Consider the following 20,126-nt stretch of genomic DNA (forward strand, 5'->3'; position numbering starts at 1 on the left):
TCTCACCGGTGTGAGTAAAGTACGGCACCAACAGCATTCGAATGGCCCTTGTTTTACCATTAAACCAGGCTTACACTTCAATTTGAGAAGAAAATCATAGAGGATAAAAGAAAGTGGCTTTCTCTTCTCCATGATACCAGAGGATGCTTGGTTATCACAGTTGTAATCATCCAGTGGATGAGTGGCTGTATTTCTTTGTACTCTTTCCCCTTGTAGTTTTTTTTCCCCCTGAAGGTGTTGCCTGCCTTTCAGTTAACTCGTATCTGTTAATGAAGTTTAAAACATGAGGCATAACACATCAAAATTTCAGGGGGAGAAAATGATCCAGTGATTTTCATTTTTATGGGAAAGCACTTTTGGAAGGATAACCTATTATTATTTTAATATTTCCTGAAACTCTAATATAAAAAAATTCAGTTTTCCAAAGATCCACTACTATTCATACATTTCAAGATAAATAACCCAGTTAAAACTCGAGTCACCTTATTGGGAGAAATTTTAAAAACTTGGCATTACTTGTGCAAGTGTTAAAAAAGTTCTCTTCCTCTTGTTGATGTCAGTCCTGGACACGCATACTCTTTGATATTTAAGTATATGCCATTAGTGCCTTATGGAAATGAGAAAGAAGTGTTTTTTAAAATCCAGGAGGGGTACAAAGCAGAAGGATCACTGGGCACCATGGCAGTGACAAATCACAGGAGGTGGTTTCATAAAGGTTGTGAAAACTAGTTCCTCATTGCAGGAATTGGGCTGGGCCACTCCTTCACCCCCCTTCTGAAACACAAATATTTTCATATAATAAAAGCCTGTTTCCCTATGGTTATAACCCAGCCTCCCCTCCTCCGACACTACCATTTTAAAGGGGTTTACTGCGCGTACGTTTCCAAAGTTCCTAGGCTTTATCTCTTTCCGGACGGTGTCTAGCAGAGGTGAGGCGCCCCTTTGGGGACTCACGCCGGGTGCGGGGACAAGAAACACCCACTAGGACCCAACCCCGGCAGCCAGCGGCCCGAGCATGCGCTGAGAGTTTGTGCAGCTGGCCCCGGCTGCCGCCGCTGCCTCGTCCGGACTTGGCGAGGACTTGGGAGGGACAGCGGCGCTGGGAGGTGGCTTAGCAGAGACTTTCCAGCAACTGCTGCCCGAGACTTTTTTTTTTCTCCCCTTTTTCCCAGGAGGCGACGGCGGCGTGGGGAGAGGAAGAGAAAAAAGCGTCTTAAGTTGGAGCCAATGCAGCCCCTCGGCTCTTCAGGAGGAGCGTCCTTTCTCCAATGAGCCCCCGCCGTGCGTCCCCGACTGTCCCCGGGCGGGAGTGGGGCGCGGGGCCCACTGCCGACGGTGAGTGCCGCGCGTCTCCCGTTCTTCCTGCCGCAGTCCCGCCAGGCGCTGGCAGCTCTCGGCGCCGTGTGCTAAAGCACTTAGAGGTGGCTCGGGGCTCCGCGCCGCGCGCTCGGCCGCCGCGTTTCCCCTTGCGCCCTGCCGGGGGCGCGCGCGGCGACGCGGGCCGGCGGGCGGCAGCGCTGGGCTTTGTGCTCGCCGGCCGCTCCGAGCACGGGGTCGCGGCCCGGCCGGGGGTCGGGGGGTGGGGGTTGGGAGCGCGCAAGCCCCGCGTCTGCACCGCTGCGCCGACCCTCATTCCCCAGCGCCCCGCCCGCCCCCCGCCCCAGGCTAATCCACCATCCCCACCCGAAAACCTCATTTCTCACGTTCTTCCAAAGAAATCCAAATCGCCGGACGGAATCCCAGTTCGGCGCGGCGCCCCCTCTGGCCCCGCGCGTTCACACCAAGCTGCGGGACGGGGTGAGGGGCGCGGGACTTGGGGGCCGGGAACTGCCCTTTTCCGGAGGGCACTCGGGCTTTCGGGCTCGCCGGCGGCGCCTATGACGTGTCCGGGGTGGGGTGGGGGGGCAGTCTGGTTTCTAACCTTTGGGACAGTTCCGAGCAGAGCTGTCCCAGAGTAGGGAGGTTTTTAAAGAGCGTCTCATCAGAATGCAGAGGGCACCGCCGCATGTCCCCTGAGAACCGAGTCCATGTGCGTCTTCCATTCATCCCGGGAGTCGATCTTTTCTCTTCCCAGCAGGTGTTATCTGGAGTCTGTCTGTACTTTTGGGGGAGTTTCGATCACTATTTTGACTTTAACAAATGATTTTTGATGAAGCGATGTCTCGGGTGAACTAGATTTCGTACCCTCTGGACGCAGCTGAGGGCTGGCCAAGGAGGGCTGGGCCGGGGGTGGGGAGCGCGGTGGTGTGAGATCTCCCGTTGTCCCTTGCAGATCGCTGCTGCCGTTTTGCCCGCGGGGGTAGGATGTGGTGAAAGGATGGGGCTTCTCCCTCCCCGAACTCACAATGGCCAGAGAAGATTCCGTGAAGTGCCTGCGCTGTCTGCTCTACGCCCTCAATCTGCTGTTTTGGGTAAGTCAAACAGTTCCACTGCAGCAACAGGTGGGGACGGCTGGACCCGGTTTTTTACAGTCACCAGACAATGCGCCAAAGGGCATGGCTAAGCATTAATTAATTACATGGGATCACACCCTCCATTTTTCAGAGAAGTCAGTTTTGACCTTCTTAAAATGCCTTTGATCTAGCGCAAGTTCCATTTGTAATTAGAAAAAAGAAATCCGCCACTGGAAGCTAGTAGCAGTAAAATTAGACTTGGAGTTAATCTGGGGATATAAATAAATGCACGTGCTTGTGCTTGTAGATAAAAAAATCATGACATACTACTTAGGGAACCGCGCGTTTTCAGGAATTTCAGATAACTGTGCAAGCCATAAATTTTTTCTTTACGTCATTTTAGCCAATAAAACCTGGTTGGAGCAAGCAGTCTCAGCATGTTTTTGTAGGAATCCATACCCAGATATCCTATCAAGATTGAGCAGATTTTTCTTGGGATTCCATACAGTCTGAAAAGGTGGTTTTCATGTAACTGTTTCCAGGCTGGCAAAGTGTTAGGGAATTTTCTGTATGCTTTTGGAAAAATCCCATAACCATTTAAGGAAATAAAATACCTAAAATTTAACAAGCTTGTGGAAATCTTTATGCTGTATGAGCTAGTGACTTTTTATGCTGTATGTCTGGGCATAAATTTTTATAAAGTGTCATTAATAATCACATTAATATTTATAAAATTTATAAGGAAAATCTAAAAATTGAAACTTTCAAAGTTGCTTTAGGAAGCTGTCCTGCTTGAATAGATTCTTTTTGCCATATTTGTGTTCTTTTAATGATTTATATTTAAAATGTTCTGATAGAAATTTTAATGTGCAATTTATTTATTTGGCTAGCTCGTTCACATTGACCAACCTTTTTTCATAGGACTGCTACATGTAATCTGTGTTGTTGTTGTTGTTGTTAGGTGCCGGGGAGTCGGTTCCGACTCATAGCGACCCTGTGTACAGCAGAATGAAACACTGCCCGGTCCTGCGCCATCCTCACTATCGTTATGCTTGAGCCCTTTGTTGCAGCCACTCTGTCAGTCCATCTCATTGATGGCCTTCCTCTTTTTCATTGCCCCTCCACTTTACCAAGCATGATGTCCTTCTCCAGGAACTGATCCCTTCTGATACCATGTCCAAAGTATGTGAGACATAGTCTCACCATCCTTGTTTCTAAGAAGCATTCTGGTTGTACTTCTTCCAAGACAGATTCATTCATTCTTTTGGTAGTCCGTGGTATATTCAATATAGGATGACATTTTGGTAAAGCTGCTCCTTATGGATGGCATCATTTTAGGGTGACAAATTAAGCCTTACTACAGTGACTGATGGAAAAAATATCTGAAATTCCAGCATTTTCTTTTCTTAACATGAAAATTAAAATACTGGGTAATTAAATTTACCATTTGGAAATGTAAAATCACTTTATTGAGCTACCTTAAGAGGCACATTTTGAAGTGGGTTGTTAAATTACCTGCTTAGCTATAAGGCATGCAGATTTGGATGTCTTTCTTTAAAATGTGTAATTATCACTCCTACTTGCTAGTTTATCCCTTTTCCACATTATATTTTCTAGTTATAGAATTATCACATTTTATAACTGAAAGAAGCTTTAAAGATGACCTGGTCAAACTTCCTTCCAGTGTGGATGAGGAAACTAAATATAGGTGGAGTGCCTTGCTCAAGGCCAGATTGCCCACTGGTGACAGTGCCAGGAACGGAACTCTGGTGTTTTGCCCCAGGCAGTGTCTTTAACATGCAGCTGTACGGAGTTTTGCATCTTGGATTTACTAAGATTTTTTTGTTCAAGAAAGAATAATGCTTTGGAAAGTTTCTTAATAGTCTGTATTATGAGTGTGTGGGGGGGGGTGTGGGCGGAGATAAATAAAAATGTTTAAGAAAAATGTTGCTCTGCTGAGAAATAAAATTTGCTTAACATCTACTCTTTACATTCTTCCAATGCTCTTTGTGCCTCGGAAGAATTTAAAATGCTCTTTTATTGTTGTTATCGTGTATTTCCACTTTGTAGATGTGTGTGTTCTGTAACCTATCTGTCTATTTTGGCTGCTTCCCCCTTTCGCCAGTTTTGAGTGCCTTCCCCTTTTGCCTATTCTCCCAACATCGCCCCTCCTCTCCTCCAACAAAGTAACCCATGTTAACAACCTAGTAGGTATCACTTGGTCTTTTTCTTTGTTTCATACAAAGTTACATTACTCATACCTATCCATATATGGAGCCCTGATGGCCCGGTGTTTGAGAGCTCGGCTGCTAACCAAAAGGTCAGCAGTTTGAACCCACCAGCCACTCCTTGGAAACCCTGTGGGGCCCTTCTACTCTGTCCTGTAGGGTCACTATGAGTTGGAAACGTCTGGACGGCAACAGGTTTGATTTTCTGGGTTTTTTTCTTTTGGTCCGTATATATTCATTCAAATACATGTAGACTCACGATTTTTTGTTAATTGTTTTTGTCATTTGGGTTAGATTCCCAGGAGTGGAATTGCTATGTCAAGGGGTATGTCGTAACGCCACCAACAAAATAGTTAACATTTATTTAGTTCCTACTCTGTAAGAGGCCGTAAAAAAATGTGTTTAATATATTTTGTCCTCAATGGTTTGTCTGTTGATTTCATGTGTGGTATCTCTTGCTACACAATAGTTAAAAATGTTATAACCTTACATACATCCTTCTGTTCTCTTAAAGCACCTGCATTTCTCGTCTTGTTTAAGGATTCTTTTTCCATATGAACTTTAAGATTATTTTATCCGATCAGAAATTTTGCTGGGATTGTGTGAGATGTGTATGCTCATGTTGAGAACACTGGTGTTATGCTTTTGATGGTAAAACAGTTTTTGTGGCTCCCATGTTTAATTACCGAGTCAGAGGCATTTTGGAGCCTGAGCCGATAACGTTCCTAGGCTCTCCCTTCCATTACCCCCATCTAATTCACAAAACAGCCCTACAAAATTGTGTCCCTTTTCTTTTTTAATTCCCATTTTATAGGTAAAAAAAACCCTCGTACCCATAGAAGTTCAGGAACTTGTTAGTACGTACCAGAACAGGGATTCAGAGCCCAGTTTCCCCCCCTAAGTGCAGCAAAAGCTATACTACCGGCAATGGGAGTGGATTTATTTGCAGCTGAGGAGTAACGTAAACATCCTCAGTACGAAGGGATTAGTTGTGCACCTGCCCATTCCAAGTCCTCTGAGCAGTGCTTCTCAAACCTCAGTGTGTGCAGGAATTGCCTGAGCATCTCGTAAAACTGCAGATTCTATTTTATAGGACCAGGTTTGCTCCTGAGTCTGCATTTCTAGAAAGCTCTTCTGTGATGCTGCTGCTCCTGGTTCCCCACGTTGAAGATTAGTACTTGTTTTTGTTCTTACTGGAATTAGAAGTAGAACAAACCCATGTAAACATGAACCCACTTCTTAAACCAGACTTCACATCCTGGGTGTGGAGAGGGTGATCGTTTTTCCCTTTGCTTTTGCAAGATTGAGAAACCTGCCCTCGTTACCTGTGGGCTCAAAAGCTGTAGCCTTTTTCTCCTCCCTCAGCATTTTTGACAGACCCGTTCATATCTGTTTCTACTGTGTCAAGACTCTCTTCCCTTCTCTATCACGCAAAGATTTTAGGGAAAAGGAAAGTAGTTCTTAATTGGGAAAACACTGAGAACCTATACTACTTTGTTTTGTGTTCTGGGGGTTGAAAATCAAATTGAGTGATTTTGTTTTTAAAGTAAGTAAATACTTAAATATCTTGAATATTTAATTTTTTGATAACTGTGAGACATCAATGTGTCTAAAAGTAACAATTCTCAGCACATTCAAGATCTCTTCATTGCTATGGATTCAGTCATCGTGATTTGCCATGTTGAGTGGCTCTCCCATGTTATGTCGAAGCATGATCTCAGTACAGCTGTATTGGGATTGGTAGAGGGGTAATAGGGTTTCTAGGTTTGTCATGAATGTTGTGGACTTGTAATAGGAGGGGGATTATAGGGCACATAGGGGGCGTAGGACATAGTACACATGAGTAAACTGTCCATTGAGCTCCTTTGAGACCATGATTCACATTCTGTCCATGATGGAGCAAGGAAATGAGTTACCTTTTCTCCAAAAATTCTAAACTTTTACTATTTTAATGGCATGTAATTTGAATCAATGAATACTTTCCTCCAATTTTAAAGACAATGTCTGTGGCTTTATGAGTGCTTATTGTTCTTAGATGATAATTTTCTGCTATTACAAATATGAGCAAAGATTCTCTTTGAAAATTCCTAAAACTGGTTAACACATCATACTTCAAATATGTGTATTATTTTCTAAAAGGATAATATACCACCTGTAGTTTTTAGCTCCCATTTCTCACAGTCAAATAAGAACTGTTCTTTTTTTCTTACTGTTAGGATACTAGCAATAGGGAGGAACTACCCTGTTTAACAAGTCCCTGTTGGGTACATATGGTTAATGCACTCTCTACTAACTGAAAAGTTGGTGGTTCCAGTTCACCCAGAATTACCTCAGAAGAAAAGGTCTGGTGATCTACTTCTGAAAAATCAGTGACTGAAAACCCTGTGGAGCTCAGTTCTACTCTCACACACATGGGGTCACTACCAGTTAGAATCAATTCGACAGCAGCTGGTATTGGTAAACCCAGAACCACCAGTATTGGTACCCTGATTAAATGTGAAAATAAACTTATAAATAAAAGCCTAAGAAGTAGACAGGAAATCTAGTTTACACTTTTAGAGGGTGTCTCAGTTATCTAGCACTGCTATAACAGAAATATCATGAGAAATTAATAAGCAGAAGTTTATTCTCTCGCAGTTTAGGAGGCCAGAAGTCTGAATTCAGGGTGCCATCTCCAGGGAGCTCTGGGGGAAGGTTCTTGTCATCAGTCTTCCCCTTGTCGAGGCGCTTCTCCTTGCAGGGACCCTGGGTCCAAAGGACTGCTCCTCCGCCCAGTGCTTCACGAGCTAGCATGAGGTCCCTCTCCTCTCTATTAGCTTCTTTCTTTTATATCTCAAGAGACATTAACTCAAAATACAACCCAACCCTGCAGATTGAGTCCCACCTCATTAACATAATTGTCTCTAATCCTGCTTCGTTAGCATCAAAGAGTTTAGGACTTACAACACATAAGAAAATTACATCAGATGACAAAATGGAGGCTAGCCACACAATACTGGAATCCATAGCAAGGGGGTGTGCTAGGCAGATGAAAGAACAGAAGACTCAGTCCTGGGCTTCTTTTTCTCTGGCCACTTCTAGTGAACCTCACATGTTTGACCCGTGTAGGCCCTGAAGAGTTATCTTCAGATAAATCATAGCCACCCTCCCTGTAGAAAAGAGTAGAATGCCCCTTTATAAGGTTTCCAGAGCTGTAATCTTTACAGAAGCAGACTGCCACATCTTTCTCCTGTGAAGCGAGCGGCTGGTGGGTTCTAATTGCAGACCTTTCGGTTGGCAGCCAAGTGCTTAACCACCGTGCCGCCGGGGCTCCTGGCATTTCTATAGTCATACATTAAAAAAAAAAAAGGACTACTTTTAAAATTGTTGCTCCCCAGCTTTACACTATGAATGGCATAAATGTTTTCTTTAACTCACCCTGAGGATTAATGAAGAGCCCGCCAACGAACAACCATTGCTTTTTAAAAATAAACTTCATTCTCAGTGGAATTGTGATGTCACCATCAAAACTTAACTTGATTTTTAACCATGGTGAATTCCTTTAGTCTCGGGGGCAAAGCTGATACACTTTTTTGTACAGTGTGGCTCCGCTGAGCAAAGACTGGAGCCATTGCATGCTTCCTAAGGAATGCTTTTTAAGAACAAGTGCAGGGACGATTCTTTGGCGTGCATCCCCGCTGCAGCCGGGAACAGTAGGCCCCTCACTCACCCGCCTCCACCCGGAGACTAATCACAGGCTGGGCAGTTGGGGGAGTGGAGGTTACTGCAGTTGGATTGCTCTGAAGCTTCAGGGTGCAGGGCGGCACTTTCCCCTTCTCTTATCTGCCGGGCCTGCAGGGTGGCCATATAACTTAGCACCTAAACCCGACCATGTTCAGAGTGAACTGATGGGAATGCCTTCGCTAATAACAATTGCACGAGGACAACAGAAGCTTAGTGTGGAGCTCTCCTGGTCAGACTAGAATGCATGGTTACCCTAGCTGTAGGGCAACTTGGCGCTCTAGAACACTGTCAGTAGAATAGGTAATGAGTTAGTTCCCGGGTACCACAGATCATTCAGCTCTAATCAGTGCAGGCTTATGCCTAAGTGATACCCACAATCAGCAGACCTCATTTCAGCTGTTATTTACATTGCCTGTTTTTTCCTAGAATTAGCAAATAGTGTTACCTGTTTTCTCTCTTTTCTGCTGGTCATACTCTGGTGAGGCATGAACTGAGAAAAAGGCAGTGGGGAGCAGGCATGGAAACGTAAAGGAGACCTGTGTCTTGGCAGCACTTACACTGGGCTGCCCACCTCTGAATCAGGGATTGATCTTACTTTTAGATAGATTAGATAGATAGATAGACAGACAGACAGATAGACAGATAGATAGATGGATGGATGCTGTCACATCAGCTCTGACTTACCGTGACCTTATGTACAACAGAATGGAGTGTTGTCATACCTGCATCATCCTCACAATTGCTGACATATTAGAGTCCGTCTTTGCAGCTATTGTGCCGATTCGTCTCAGCCTCTCCTTCCTTGGCTGTTTACGTCACCAAAATGATGTCTTCCTCTAGTGATTGATCCCTCCTGGTGACATGTCGAAAGCGAGTGAATCAGACAGTGTTCTGGTGTGATCTGTAGGTTTTTATTGGCCAGTTTTTGGAAGCAGATCACCAGGCCTTTCTTCCTAGTCTGTCTTAGTCTGGAAGCTGCACTGAAACCTGTCCACCATGGGCGACCCAGCTGGTATTGGAGTACCAGTGACACACCTTCCAGCATCATAGCAACGGGCAAGTCACCTTAGTACAGCAAGCTGATAGACTGGTGGTAGATCTTATCTTTACCTTCTAATAAAGAACTAATTGAATCCTCGAGAAAAATTAAAGTGCTTCTAGTCCAGTTTCTCCATTTTCAGGATGATGAAACAAGTTCTGAAAGTTTGAATTACTTGCCCAAGTTTTCTTTGTAGAGACAGACCTGTAAGACAGACCTAAGATCCAGATCTCTCTTTCGAATCCTGCTTTTTAGTACCAGATTTTACATAAAAAGAAAGGTGCTTTTAGAGATCTATCATCCTTGAACAGAAATTCTTTTGTGTCACTGTCACCTTATGTGAGACTATGTTATGTATGGCAGACATTTGAAGTATTTAAAAGTTTGTGTTTTGACTATTTTGTGCAAACTGTAAGTATACATTTGATAGTAGATTGAAGGAATTTTCATACATATACAATTCTGATTTAGAAAACAACTTGATCCAAGACTTGTTTTTGCATAATTCGATTCAAGCAAACCCAGAATATGGGCCCAACACAGCAGATTTCATATTTCTAAATTTGTTGAGAGCTAGCAGTTCCTAAGTGCTTTGCAAGACAGAATGTAGCAAGAGCCCTGTAAGTAGTGTATTAAATACATTTCTGTATTTAATACTTGTATTTAACACTTATGTTATTTTCTCAGTGGTCCCTTAAACTTAAAGTACTATTTTGTAATATGGGCATAAACATAAGGAGGAGTAAGCCTAGTTACATATGTTAATTACAATGTCCCTAATAAGTTAGTCATCATGAGTCAGAGGTGAAGAATTATTTTTGTAACTAATTTGGAAAATTAGCAGAAAATGCTGTTATCCATAAGGAGTCCTGAATTGCTCACATAAATTGGGCCACTAGATTTAATAACATCAGGATTAGCTATTGAGGTGGCCTGTTCTCATTTTTTGGAACCCCAGTGGCATCGTGGTTAAAAGCTACGACAGCTAACCAAAAGGTCAGCAGTTCGAATCCACCAGCAGCGCCTTGGGAACCCTATGGGGCAGTTCTGCTCTGTTCTGTGGGTCCCTGTGAGTCAGAATCAACTTGATGACAACGAGTTTGGTTTTTTTGGTTTCGGTTTTGATTTTAGTTAAGCTTTTTGCTGTGGGCACGCACTCCAATTGTTGTTACTGTTATCTCTTTCTCAACCCAGTGGGTGAAATCACTTTTTGAGAATGAAACTGTGCTCATCCATTTAATGCTGCTGGAATTGATATCATAAGAAAAAGCAGTTGATTCTAAGACTTGCTTGTTGACTGTGGGATAAGGCTTTGTGTTGATATTATTTAGTTTGACTAATGTTCTATGCACAGCTGCAATACTTGGATATGCTCCTATAAAAAAAAAAAAAAAAAAGGCAGCAGGGCAGAGGAGAATCCAAAGTTTGTAGTTTAAAGAATTGTTGAGAACACCTAAGCCAGCTTCTAACCTGATGGATAAATCTTTGAGCCAGTCATTCTGTAAGCATCTCTCTACTGAAACACTTCCAGTGGTAGAAACTTCATTCTTATTAAAGCATGTCCCAGTTTTGTTAAAGATCTTTAATAGTTAGCTTATCTACTCTTTTAAAATCATTGCCCTTTAATTATTCTTTCGTTTACTCATCTAAAATGTATTAGGCTACACTGCTGTGGCTGGCAGTCTACTACCTGATGGGAATATAAAGATGAGTAAGCAATGACCTGTGCCTGCAAGGAGCTTACGGTTCTCGTAGGATGAAGTCAAGTCAAACCAAAGCAAACCCATTGCTACACAGTCGGTTTTGACTCTGGTCAACCCCAAGTATTGTAAGTGGAACTGCTGCATAGAAATTTTTTTGCTGTAATCTTTATGGAAGCACATTGCCAGGCCTTTCTTTCACAGTACCCTGGGTAAGTGCAAACTGCCAACCTTTGGGTTAGTAGTTGAGCGCAAACTGTTTGAGCCAACCAGGGACCTAATGGAGTGAGATGTAACTGGGTGCTGTCTAGTCAATTTCAACTCATAGCAACCCCATGTGACAGAGTAGAACTGCCCCGTAGGGTTTTCTAGGCTGAATCTTTATGGGAGCAGATTACCATGTCTTTTTCCCGTGGAGCCACTGGTTGGGTTTGAACCACCAACCTTTTGGTTGGATGAAAATGGGAAACAATGTGATAACTGCTCTATGAGATCTGTACAAATGGTATTGAGAAGGAGGAGGCCAGTGGGCAAGGAGGGAGTTGGGAGATAGCCTTACACTACAGCTGATGTTTGAATTGGCCTTCAAGGATAAGTAGAGGTTGCTTGGTGATGAGGGTGAGAGGGTGGGAAGGCTGAGGCAGGATGGCGTTCCAGGCAGAGGGAACTGCACTGAGGCACTGAGCGAAGGCAAAGAGGCATTGGGAGATCTGTAATGGTGCACTCTCCATTTGGAGAAATGGAAGTAGTTGTTTGTGGTTCAAGTACAGAATGTGTGTGGGAAGGAGCTGGCAGGAAACAGTGTTGAAGAGAGGTTAAAGGATGACTGCAAAGGGCCCTGCTAAAGAGTTTAGACTTTATTGTCTAGGAGGGAGCTGGGGAAGAGAGAGTAAGTGTTGGGGAGGAGTGATAAGGGGCAGTGATTGAATTCTCCCTTTCTACCTGGGAGACCTGGGCTTGAATCCTGGCCAATGTATCTCATGAACAGCTACCACCTGTCTGTCAGTGGAAGCTTGTGTGTTGTTATGCTGAACAGGTTTCAGCAGAGCTTCCAGACCAAGTCAGAGTAGAAAGAAAGGCCTGGCAATCTACTTTTGAAAAGCAGCCAGTAAAAACCTGATGGATCACAATGGTCTGATCCACAAACAATCATGGGGATGGTGCAAGACCGGGCAGCATTTTGTTCTGTTGTGTGTGGGGTTGCCATGAGTCAGGAGCCAACTCCGTGGCAGCTAACAAGAACAAATTATAGCATTATAAGCAGAAGAGTAATGTGATCTATGTTTTACAACGGTAACTGAAGGATGAATTCGAGGTGGAATGTGTGAGATGGAAGTTTCTATTACAGGGTGATTGTGGAGGAATTCACCAGAGGCATTGCAGGAACAATTGGTGGGACTTGAAAGGAATTCGAAGTAAGGCTGAGGAAGAGGGAGGGGGTCAGGTTTCCTGCCAGATTGTCAGTTTGTGTGACTAAGGAGTTGATTATGCCATTTATTGAGATAGGAAAAAAGGGTGGGAAGGACAGGCAGGCTTTGAAGGGGGATGGAGAGGGGTTCAGTTTTAGAGATCTTGATACCAAGAATGGAGCCCTGGTAGCGCAGTGGTTAAGAGATAGGCTGCTAACCATAAAGGTTGGCAGTCCAATCAACCAGCTGCCCCTTGGAACCCTATGGGGCAGTTCTAGTCTGTCCTATAGGGTTGCTGTGAGTTGGAATCGACAACAACCGGTTTTGATACTGAGAATGGCCGTGGTGGTTCAGGAGGTAGAGAGGTCACAGTTTGATCCCTCTGCCATTTGGTAGACCTTCAAATATCTGACGCTTCCATCTCTGAACTGATTTCAGAGTAGTATAGTCTCCTAAGCTGACTGAGAAAGATTAGGAGATAACTCTAGGTTAAGTGACTTGAGGTAATAAAAGGTAATATGTATAGAACGCTTCTTTTTTTTAGTCACAGAAATTTTCTATGAAGTAGGTATGGTTATTACAACATACTATAGATGAGGAAACTAAGGCTTAGGAAAGATTGAATGGCATGCCCAGTGTCAGCTGGAATTCAGACCCAAAGCTTTTCTATTCGGTGGCTTCCCATTGTCAGTACGATCAAGACCGGCCGTTTAAAATGGCCTCTCAGCTTCTGGTCTGATTGGCCCTGCTAACCTTTTCATTCTTATCATGTGCTACTTTCCCTTGCTTGAACGCATCATGTTGCCTTCCTCTCACCTTGGGATTTGCTGCTTTTTCTAATTAGAATGTTCTTTTTCATCCCCCTCCTAACCCCTGCTAATTAATTGGATAATTATCCTTTAGATTTCAGCTCTCTTGGAGAAAATCCCTTTCACTCTTGGAGTAGGTTAGGCATCCCTGAAATGGGTTTTCATGGCACCTTGTGCTGTTCCTTCCCGCCACTTACCACAGTATGTAGTTACATATTTATTTCTCTGCGTTGATTAACGTGTGTCATCTTCACCAGGTTCATTGCACCATAGAGTAGAGATGGTGGCTCTTTTGCTCATCAGTGTATCTCTAGCACATTGCACCAAAAAACCCAAACCTGATTCCAACTCATGGCGATCCCATGTGTTTCAGAGTAGAACTGTGCTCCATAGGTTTTTCAATGGCTGTGATCTTATGGAAGTAGGTCACCAGGCCTTTCTGTCCTGGCATTGCCAACCTTTCCATTAGTAGTTGAGCACAAACCATTTGTGCCAACCAGGAACCTAGCACAGCGCACAGAACCTGGCAAAGAACAAGGATCAATACCTGTTTTTTGAATGGAAGAATGACGTCAAAGCCCCAGGCTTTTAACCATTTTATCGTACAAGAAATGCCTTGGACTAGTCTAATAGAAATACTCATTTTCATTGTGATGGAAGAACTATGGACAATGACAGCGATTGAAAATATATCATACGAAATGAAGAATGAGATAATTCATTGACACTAGACTTAGGGCTTTGACGTTGAAAACTGGCTAAATAGACTTTAAGAAATTAGAAGATGGAGAAACCAAGAATGGCCATTTCTTTGAAAAGTGATAAAGATAGGAGAGAATTATTACAGGTCAAAAGAATTAAAGGTAATTTAAGTAAAATAGCAGGTCACTAGATTTCCTGTCCCTGTGACAGACTAGGAAGAAAGGCCTGGCAGTCTACATATAGCCAAACCAAAAAAAAAACAAGCCCAGTGCCATCGAGTCGATTCCAACTCATAGCGACCCTACAGGGCAGAGTAGAATTGCCCCATAGAGTTTCTAAGGAGCGCCTGGCGAATTCGAACTGCTGAACCTTTGGTTAGCAGCCGTAGCACTTAACCACTACGCCACCAGGGTTTCCACATGTAGCCAGGTAGAAAGAAAACAGATAGCCTCAGATCTAATCAAAGAGTCCAGGGATCTCTGCTAGCCCTATGTCTGACCTACTTGGTAACTTTTATTAGGTTTATAATGTATTCTTGACTCACGACAAATGAGAATAATAATAAACCCATTGCTGTTGAGTTGATTCTGACTCATAGTGACCCTATAGGACAGTGTAGAACTGCCCCATAGGATTTCCAAGAAGCAGCTGTTGAATTCGAACCATTGACCTTTTGGTTAGCAGCCAAGCTGTTAACCACTGCACCACCAGTACCCCTAGAATAATAACTAGTCTAATTTTACTCTAAACTGTAGTTCCAGGTTCCTAACTTATTTTAGGCCATGGACTTCCTTGACAGTGTTGTGAAGCGTATGGACCCATTTTCAGAATAATTTTTTTTTTTAACACACACAATAAAACAGTGGATTACAAAGGAAATTAATTATCTATCCACAGATTAAGAGCCACTGAGCCCCCAATGGTCAAAGAGTATAGTTCAGACATTCAGAGAAACCTCACTGTTAAAAACTTTTCTCCTATTTTTGGCAGCCCTTGAAGATCTCTGCCTGGAGACCCGTTATTTCTGTAGGGTTGTTAAGTGGTGGTACTCTATCATGCCTTCTGTTTTTATTAGCAGAAATTCTTTTACGGGAAATGTTCTGTCCTTAAGTCTTTGTTTCATGCTTTAGTGTATATAGGAAAGATAGGGTAGATACTGGATTATCAGTTTTCTGACTAATGAGCTGAGTATCCAGTATCCTACAAAAGTGACCAATGAGTTTCATTTAAATGTTATTATGAGTTTTTAGATTTTATCATATTTGATATGGTTCAAATCATTAGTTATTATTTGATTCTCAAAAGCCCTTTCAAGTTAGCCCTGTGTCTTTTTGACCACCTCAGCAGTATTTGATTGCTTCGCTGCTTTCGAGTATGACAACATGTTCTAAGTTCATTTTAGGTATTTGATAATCTACCTGTTTCTGGCCTCCTTGTCTTGAGTAATTCCTGTCCTGAACCTGGAATCAGCCATTTAATAGTGTCCTTTTTCTGCATCCTGTTGAGTGGTGTTCTATTTAGTAGCTATGGCATGACTACAAAATGAAATGGCAGATATTTATAGCAATAATAAATTTTAACAGTTGGTAAAGGGTGATTAGGAAAAAGCATAAAGATTATGTAATGAAAATTATTGAAGTTTGATCATTAATCCTGAGCTAATGTTGCATAAATCCTTGGTAACCAACCAGTTTGTATTTTTTTCTCCCCAGTTAATGTCCATCAGTGTGTTGGCAGTTTCTGCATGGATGAGGGACTACCTAAATAATGTTCTGACTTTAACTGCAGAAACAAGGTAGGCGTCGTAACTAATGATTAACTTCTTCCATCAGGCTTTTTCCGATGCTGGTTTTTAAGTAACTTTGTCATCAGCTGTTTAGGTGATAGTGCTGTCCCATAATCATTCGGTAAGTTGTTCTTGCCCCTGGGTACCTTTGTTGTGGACACTTGCGTTTTTAACATTCTCATTAAGGTGTGCCAGTGGTCCTAGAGAGGGTCAGGGGGCAGCAGGTTTCTAAGGGTATTTCAGCATATGGTAACACCAGCCACCTGCACTCTTGACTGTGTGTTGGTCACATCATATTTGCATATAAACCCCAACCAAACCTGTTGCAGTCCAGTCAATTCTGACTCATAGCAACCCTACCGGACAGAGTAGGACTGCTCCTCATAGAGTTTCCAAGGAGTGGCTGGTGAATTCGAACTGCCAACCTTTTGGTTAGCAGCCAAGCTCTTAACGACTGTACCACCAGTTGACTGTGTCTTGCATATAAAGGACAGTTACTTATTTCTGCATATTTCTGCTGTTTTTCTCTAGAAAATCACCATCGACTTCTCCTTACCTTCGTGATCCTGACTTAATGAAAACCAAACACTATAAGGGCATTCTTTTACCTAGTTTCAAGGGTTGGCCCATTGACATCATAAGCAGCATATTACTTAACTTCTTGCAGCCTCAATTTGTTTGTCTCTGATTGGCAATTGTAACTTACAGCTCTAAATTGTCATAAGGATTAAATGAAGTACGGTTTTGTAAAGTCCTTAACATAATGGGGAAACCCTGGTGGTGGAGTGGTTGAGTACTACTGCTGCTAACCAAGAGGTCGGCAGTTGGAATCCACCAGGCAACTCCTTGGAAACTCTATGGGAGGGTTCTACTCTGTCCTATAGGGTCGCTATAAGTCAGAATCGACTCGATGGCAGTGGGTTTAGTTTTGGTTTTTTAGCAATTAGGAAGCCTCTGATAATGGGATTTTTTGTTATTATCACTCCTACGTTCATGGCTCTTATTAATAGATTTTCCATAGTGTTCTAGCAGAAATCATCTCTTTCCCTCCTTCTTCCTTTTAATATAAACAGCTTTTCATCTGCATAGCAGCCTCCCACATTTTGGGGGGAGGACTAGTTGTCAGGCAGAAGTAAAGGGTTACATGTGGAGTCCCAGGTCAGAGAAGAGAAGGGACATTTCTCCCAACTGGGAAACAGCAAAGGGTCCCAGGTTTTACTCAGGTTTCAGAGCTAACAGTAGATCCACTTCTTGTGGGAGCCTACCAGCAGCTCCTCAGGAGAAAGATGATGGCAGTTTGCTTCTGTAAAGATTTACAGCCTTGGATACCCTATGGGACAGTTGTGTTCTGCCCTATAGGGTTACTGTGAGTCGGACTTGACGGCAATAGGTTTGGATTTTTTTGGTTATCTTATAATTGAAATGAGTTGCTACGGTTGTGTAGGGAGTTCAAAGGAGTTCAGAGCTGATCATGGAAAAACATATGACCCAGAGATAACAGCTTTGTACAATAAGCAATTTATTGGGGCCAATGCATTTATTGACAACTACACGTAGGGGGCAGTCCCCCAAAGCAGGAGGTCTTCCAGAGGGAAAGAAGCTCCCAGGGTAAAGGAGAAGGGAGGTAGGGAGAGGCTTACATATGCCTAAGGAATGTCCTTCTGCAGCAAGGCGTAGAGTCTGTGTCATAGAGCCCCAAGGACAGCAACAACTTGGGCATCCTTGCAACTACAGGATTTTATCTCACCTAAAAAATAAAAATAAAATTTTTTTTTTTTTTTTTTAAGGCTAGCTAGCAGATGTTGAGTGCAGTTTCATGGGGTACGTAAAGCCCACAGGCTCTAATTGGTCAAAATCTGCTTTTGGGGGCTATTTTTAAAAGAACTGGGTGTGTGAAAATTTGAGTTTGGCACTGGTCGGCTTTTTTGGGCTAACAAGCCCAGCCTGTTTTGAAGAAATAACCTGGAGTCAGTACATAGAGGGCATCTTTGGCTCATTTATGTAACAGAATGCTACCACTTGTACGCAAAATCAGCCAAACAGAAACAACAGTAAGACGAGCAAGCAAATAAAGACACAGTGGTGCATTTGTTTTGGAAACAGCAAGCCCAGCTTTGAGGGGTTATCTTTAAATGATGATTTAAAGAGTTATCAATAAAAATCACGATTTTGTCTTGTGCTGTGTCTTGCTTGTATTTTGATGATATTTTTGTTTATAATATGATGTTCTTCTTTCAGGGTAGAGGAGGCGGTCATCTTGACTTACTTTCCTGTGGTGCACCCAGTTCTGATTGCCGTTTGCTGTTTCCTGATCATTGTGGGAATGTTAGGGTACTGTGGAACGGTGAAAAGAAATTTGTTGCTTCTTGCATGGGTACGGTGTTTATATCTTCCCTTTATTATTGTTAGAAAACCCAACCAGTAACGTGTTCTTTTCTAATCATTCCACAAGATACGGGGGTAGGGGACTGTGATAGCAGTACTCTAATCTGGGGTAATTGTTCAGCATCATGTGACAAGAGACGTTCTTTCCATGAGAGATGATTTCAATGCAAGCATTTTCTGTACTCAGACTGCGAGGTGTGGAAATGTGTATGTTACTTAATTATTTCACTCAGGCTCCATGTTAAAATTTCCATTTGAAAGCCTGAGCTCTTTCCAGGCTCAGGGGCCTTATTACCGTTCAGAAAGACCCTCAGGACTCGAGTTTAGAAGTCACAATGGAACTGTGTTTCTTTTTTCTTTTTTTCAAAACAAACCCACCGTATAAATGCATGTAAAAATCCAGGTGGTTAACATAGCAGACAGATTATAATCCTGCTACTCTCTCTACACGATTTGGCGGATATAAAAAATATTATTATTATTTTTTAATTCTGAAAGAGTTAGACTAAGTTACTTCTTAAATTCCCTTCGGCCCTCAAATTCTGACTCTAAAACCTATGATTAGACTTTTCATTCAGAAAATTGGCAAACGTTTTAACAGTCAAAATTTGAGTCAATTGAAAACATAGCTTTTTAGAAGAGGATATGATACACTGCATGCTAGTGGTCCCAGGTAGTGAGGCTAACACATTATTGCAGACACATGTTGTTGTTGTTGTGTACAGTCGAGTCAATTCCAACATGTAGTGACCTTATAGGACAGAGTAGAACTGCCCCATAGGGTTTCCTAGGCTGTAATCTTTACGGGAGCAGATTGCTAGGTCTTTGCTCCCATGGGGAGGCTGGTGGGTTCAAACCGCCAACCTTTTCGTTAGCAGCCAAGTGCTTAACCATTGCGCTACCAGGGCTGTTTTGCAGACACATGAGACTCCCGGAAAATTAATTCTGTAAGTATATTCCTTTCTGTAGTGTACTTGTAAACTGGAGCTCTGGAGGGAGAAAAAGCCCTAATTGTTATATCTAAGGAATTCCATGAGGTAAATACTCCCAGTGTGGTCGATTTCAAGCTACCAACGGAACATCACTGAATGTGGGTTGGAGTTGGGAAGAGATGAGCATAAATTATCTCTCAGGAGCTGGCTCCCGCACACGAGTGCTTGATGGCTCCCACCTCAAGCCAGTTAAAACACAGTCTTAGTGTGAGGTCAAACTAAAGCTTTGAATTTCACAGCAGCAGCCTGCGTCGATGTACTACTAGGCTTCTTGGAGCATAGCTCTTCAGGCCCATGAGTGGAAAACGAAAATGCTGTAGAAAACAAACGGCACTCAGAAAAGGGGACCATGCCTGCTGTCGTATTTCTCTCCATGTGGGTATACTGTGCAGTGGAAAGGAGAATGGTAGAAGGGTTTGAAATCTTATTTTCCAACTTAAGATATTAGGGCAATAATTTCTTTATTTATTTTTTAATTGTGCTTTAAGTAAAAGTTTGCGATCAAGTCAGTCTCTCATACAAAAAGTTATATACACCTTGACGATGTACCCCTAGTTGCTCTAATGAGACAGCACACTCTTCTCTACCCTGTATTCCTCATGTCCATTCAGCCAGCTCCTGTCCCCCTCTGCCTTCTCATGTCCCTTCCAGATGGGAGCTGCCCACATAGTCTCATGTGTCTACTTGAGCCAAGAAGCTCACTCCTCACCAGTATCATTTTCTGTCCTATAGTTCAATCCAATCCCTGTCTGAAGGGTTGGCTTTGGGAATGGTTCAGTCTTGAGCTAACAGAAGGTCTGGGGACCATGACCTCTGGGGTGGGGCAATAATTCAAATAAACACTAAGGGACTTTCTATGAAACTTCTGTAATTTGACGGACAGAAAATTGATTTCAAACTTCTTAAAAAATCTCAGAATCTTTTCTTAAAATGACAGTCTTGCAATACAATGATGTCCCA

At 42.8% G+C, this 20,126-nt stretch overlaps 1 protein-coding gene across 4 annotated transcripts in view; it reads left to right on the forward strand.

The window, feature by feature from the left end:
- The first annotated feature begins 824 nt into the window (after window positions 1-824).
- TSPAN12 (tetraspanin 12) overlaps window positions 825-20,126 on the forward strand; it is a 72,953-nt gene continuing 53,651 nt past the window's right edge. The window contains exons 1-5 of one of the 4 annotated variants that reach the window (XM_049893874.1): window positions 825-929; window positions 1,173-1,335; window positions 2,273-2,411; window positions 15,716-15,798; window positions 18,028-18,163. In XM_049893874.1, coding sequence (XP_049749831.1) covers window positions 2,346-2,411; window positions 15,716-15,798; window positions 18,028-18,163 — 285 coding nt within the window. In that variant the 5' untranslated portion in view covers window positions 825-929; window positions 1,173-1,335; window positions 2,273-2,345. Of the gene's footprint in view, window positions 930-1,001; window positions 1,336-1,703; window positions 1,798-1,937; window positions 2,030-2,272; window positions 2,412-15,715; window positions 15,799-18,027; window positions 18,164-20,126 lie in introns of those variants that run through there. The other 3 variants (XM_049893878.1, XM_049893876.1, XM_049893875.1) reach the window with 3 other exon arrangements.

Source organism: Elephas maximus, chromosome 8 (assembly GCF_024166365.1).
Source record: "Elephas maximus indicus isolate mEleMax1 chromosome 8, mEleMax1 primary haplotype, whole genome shotgun sequence".
In the NCBI taxonomy this organism is placed as follows: Eukaryota; Metazoa; Chordata; class Mammalia; order Proboscidea; family Elephantidae; genus Elephas; species Elephas maximus.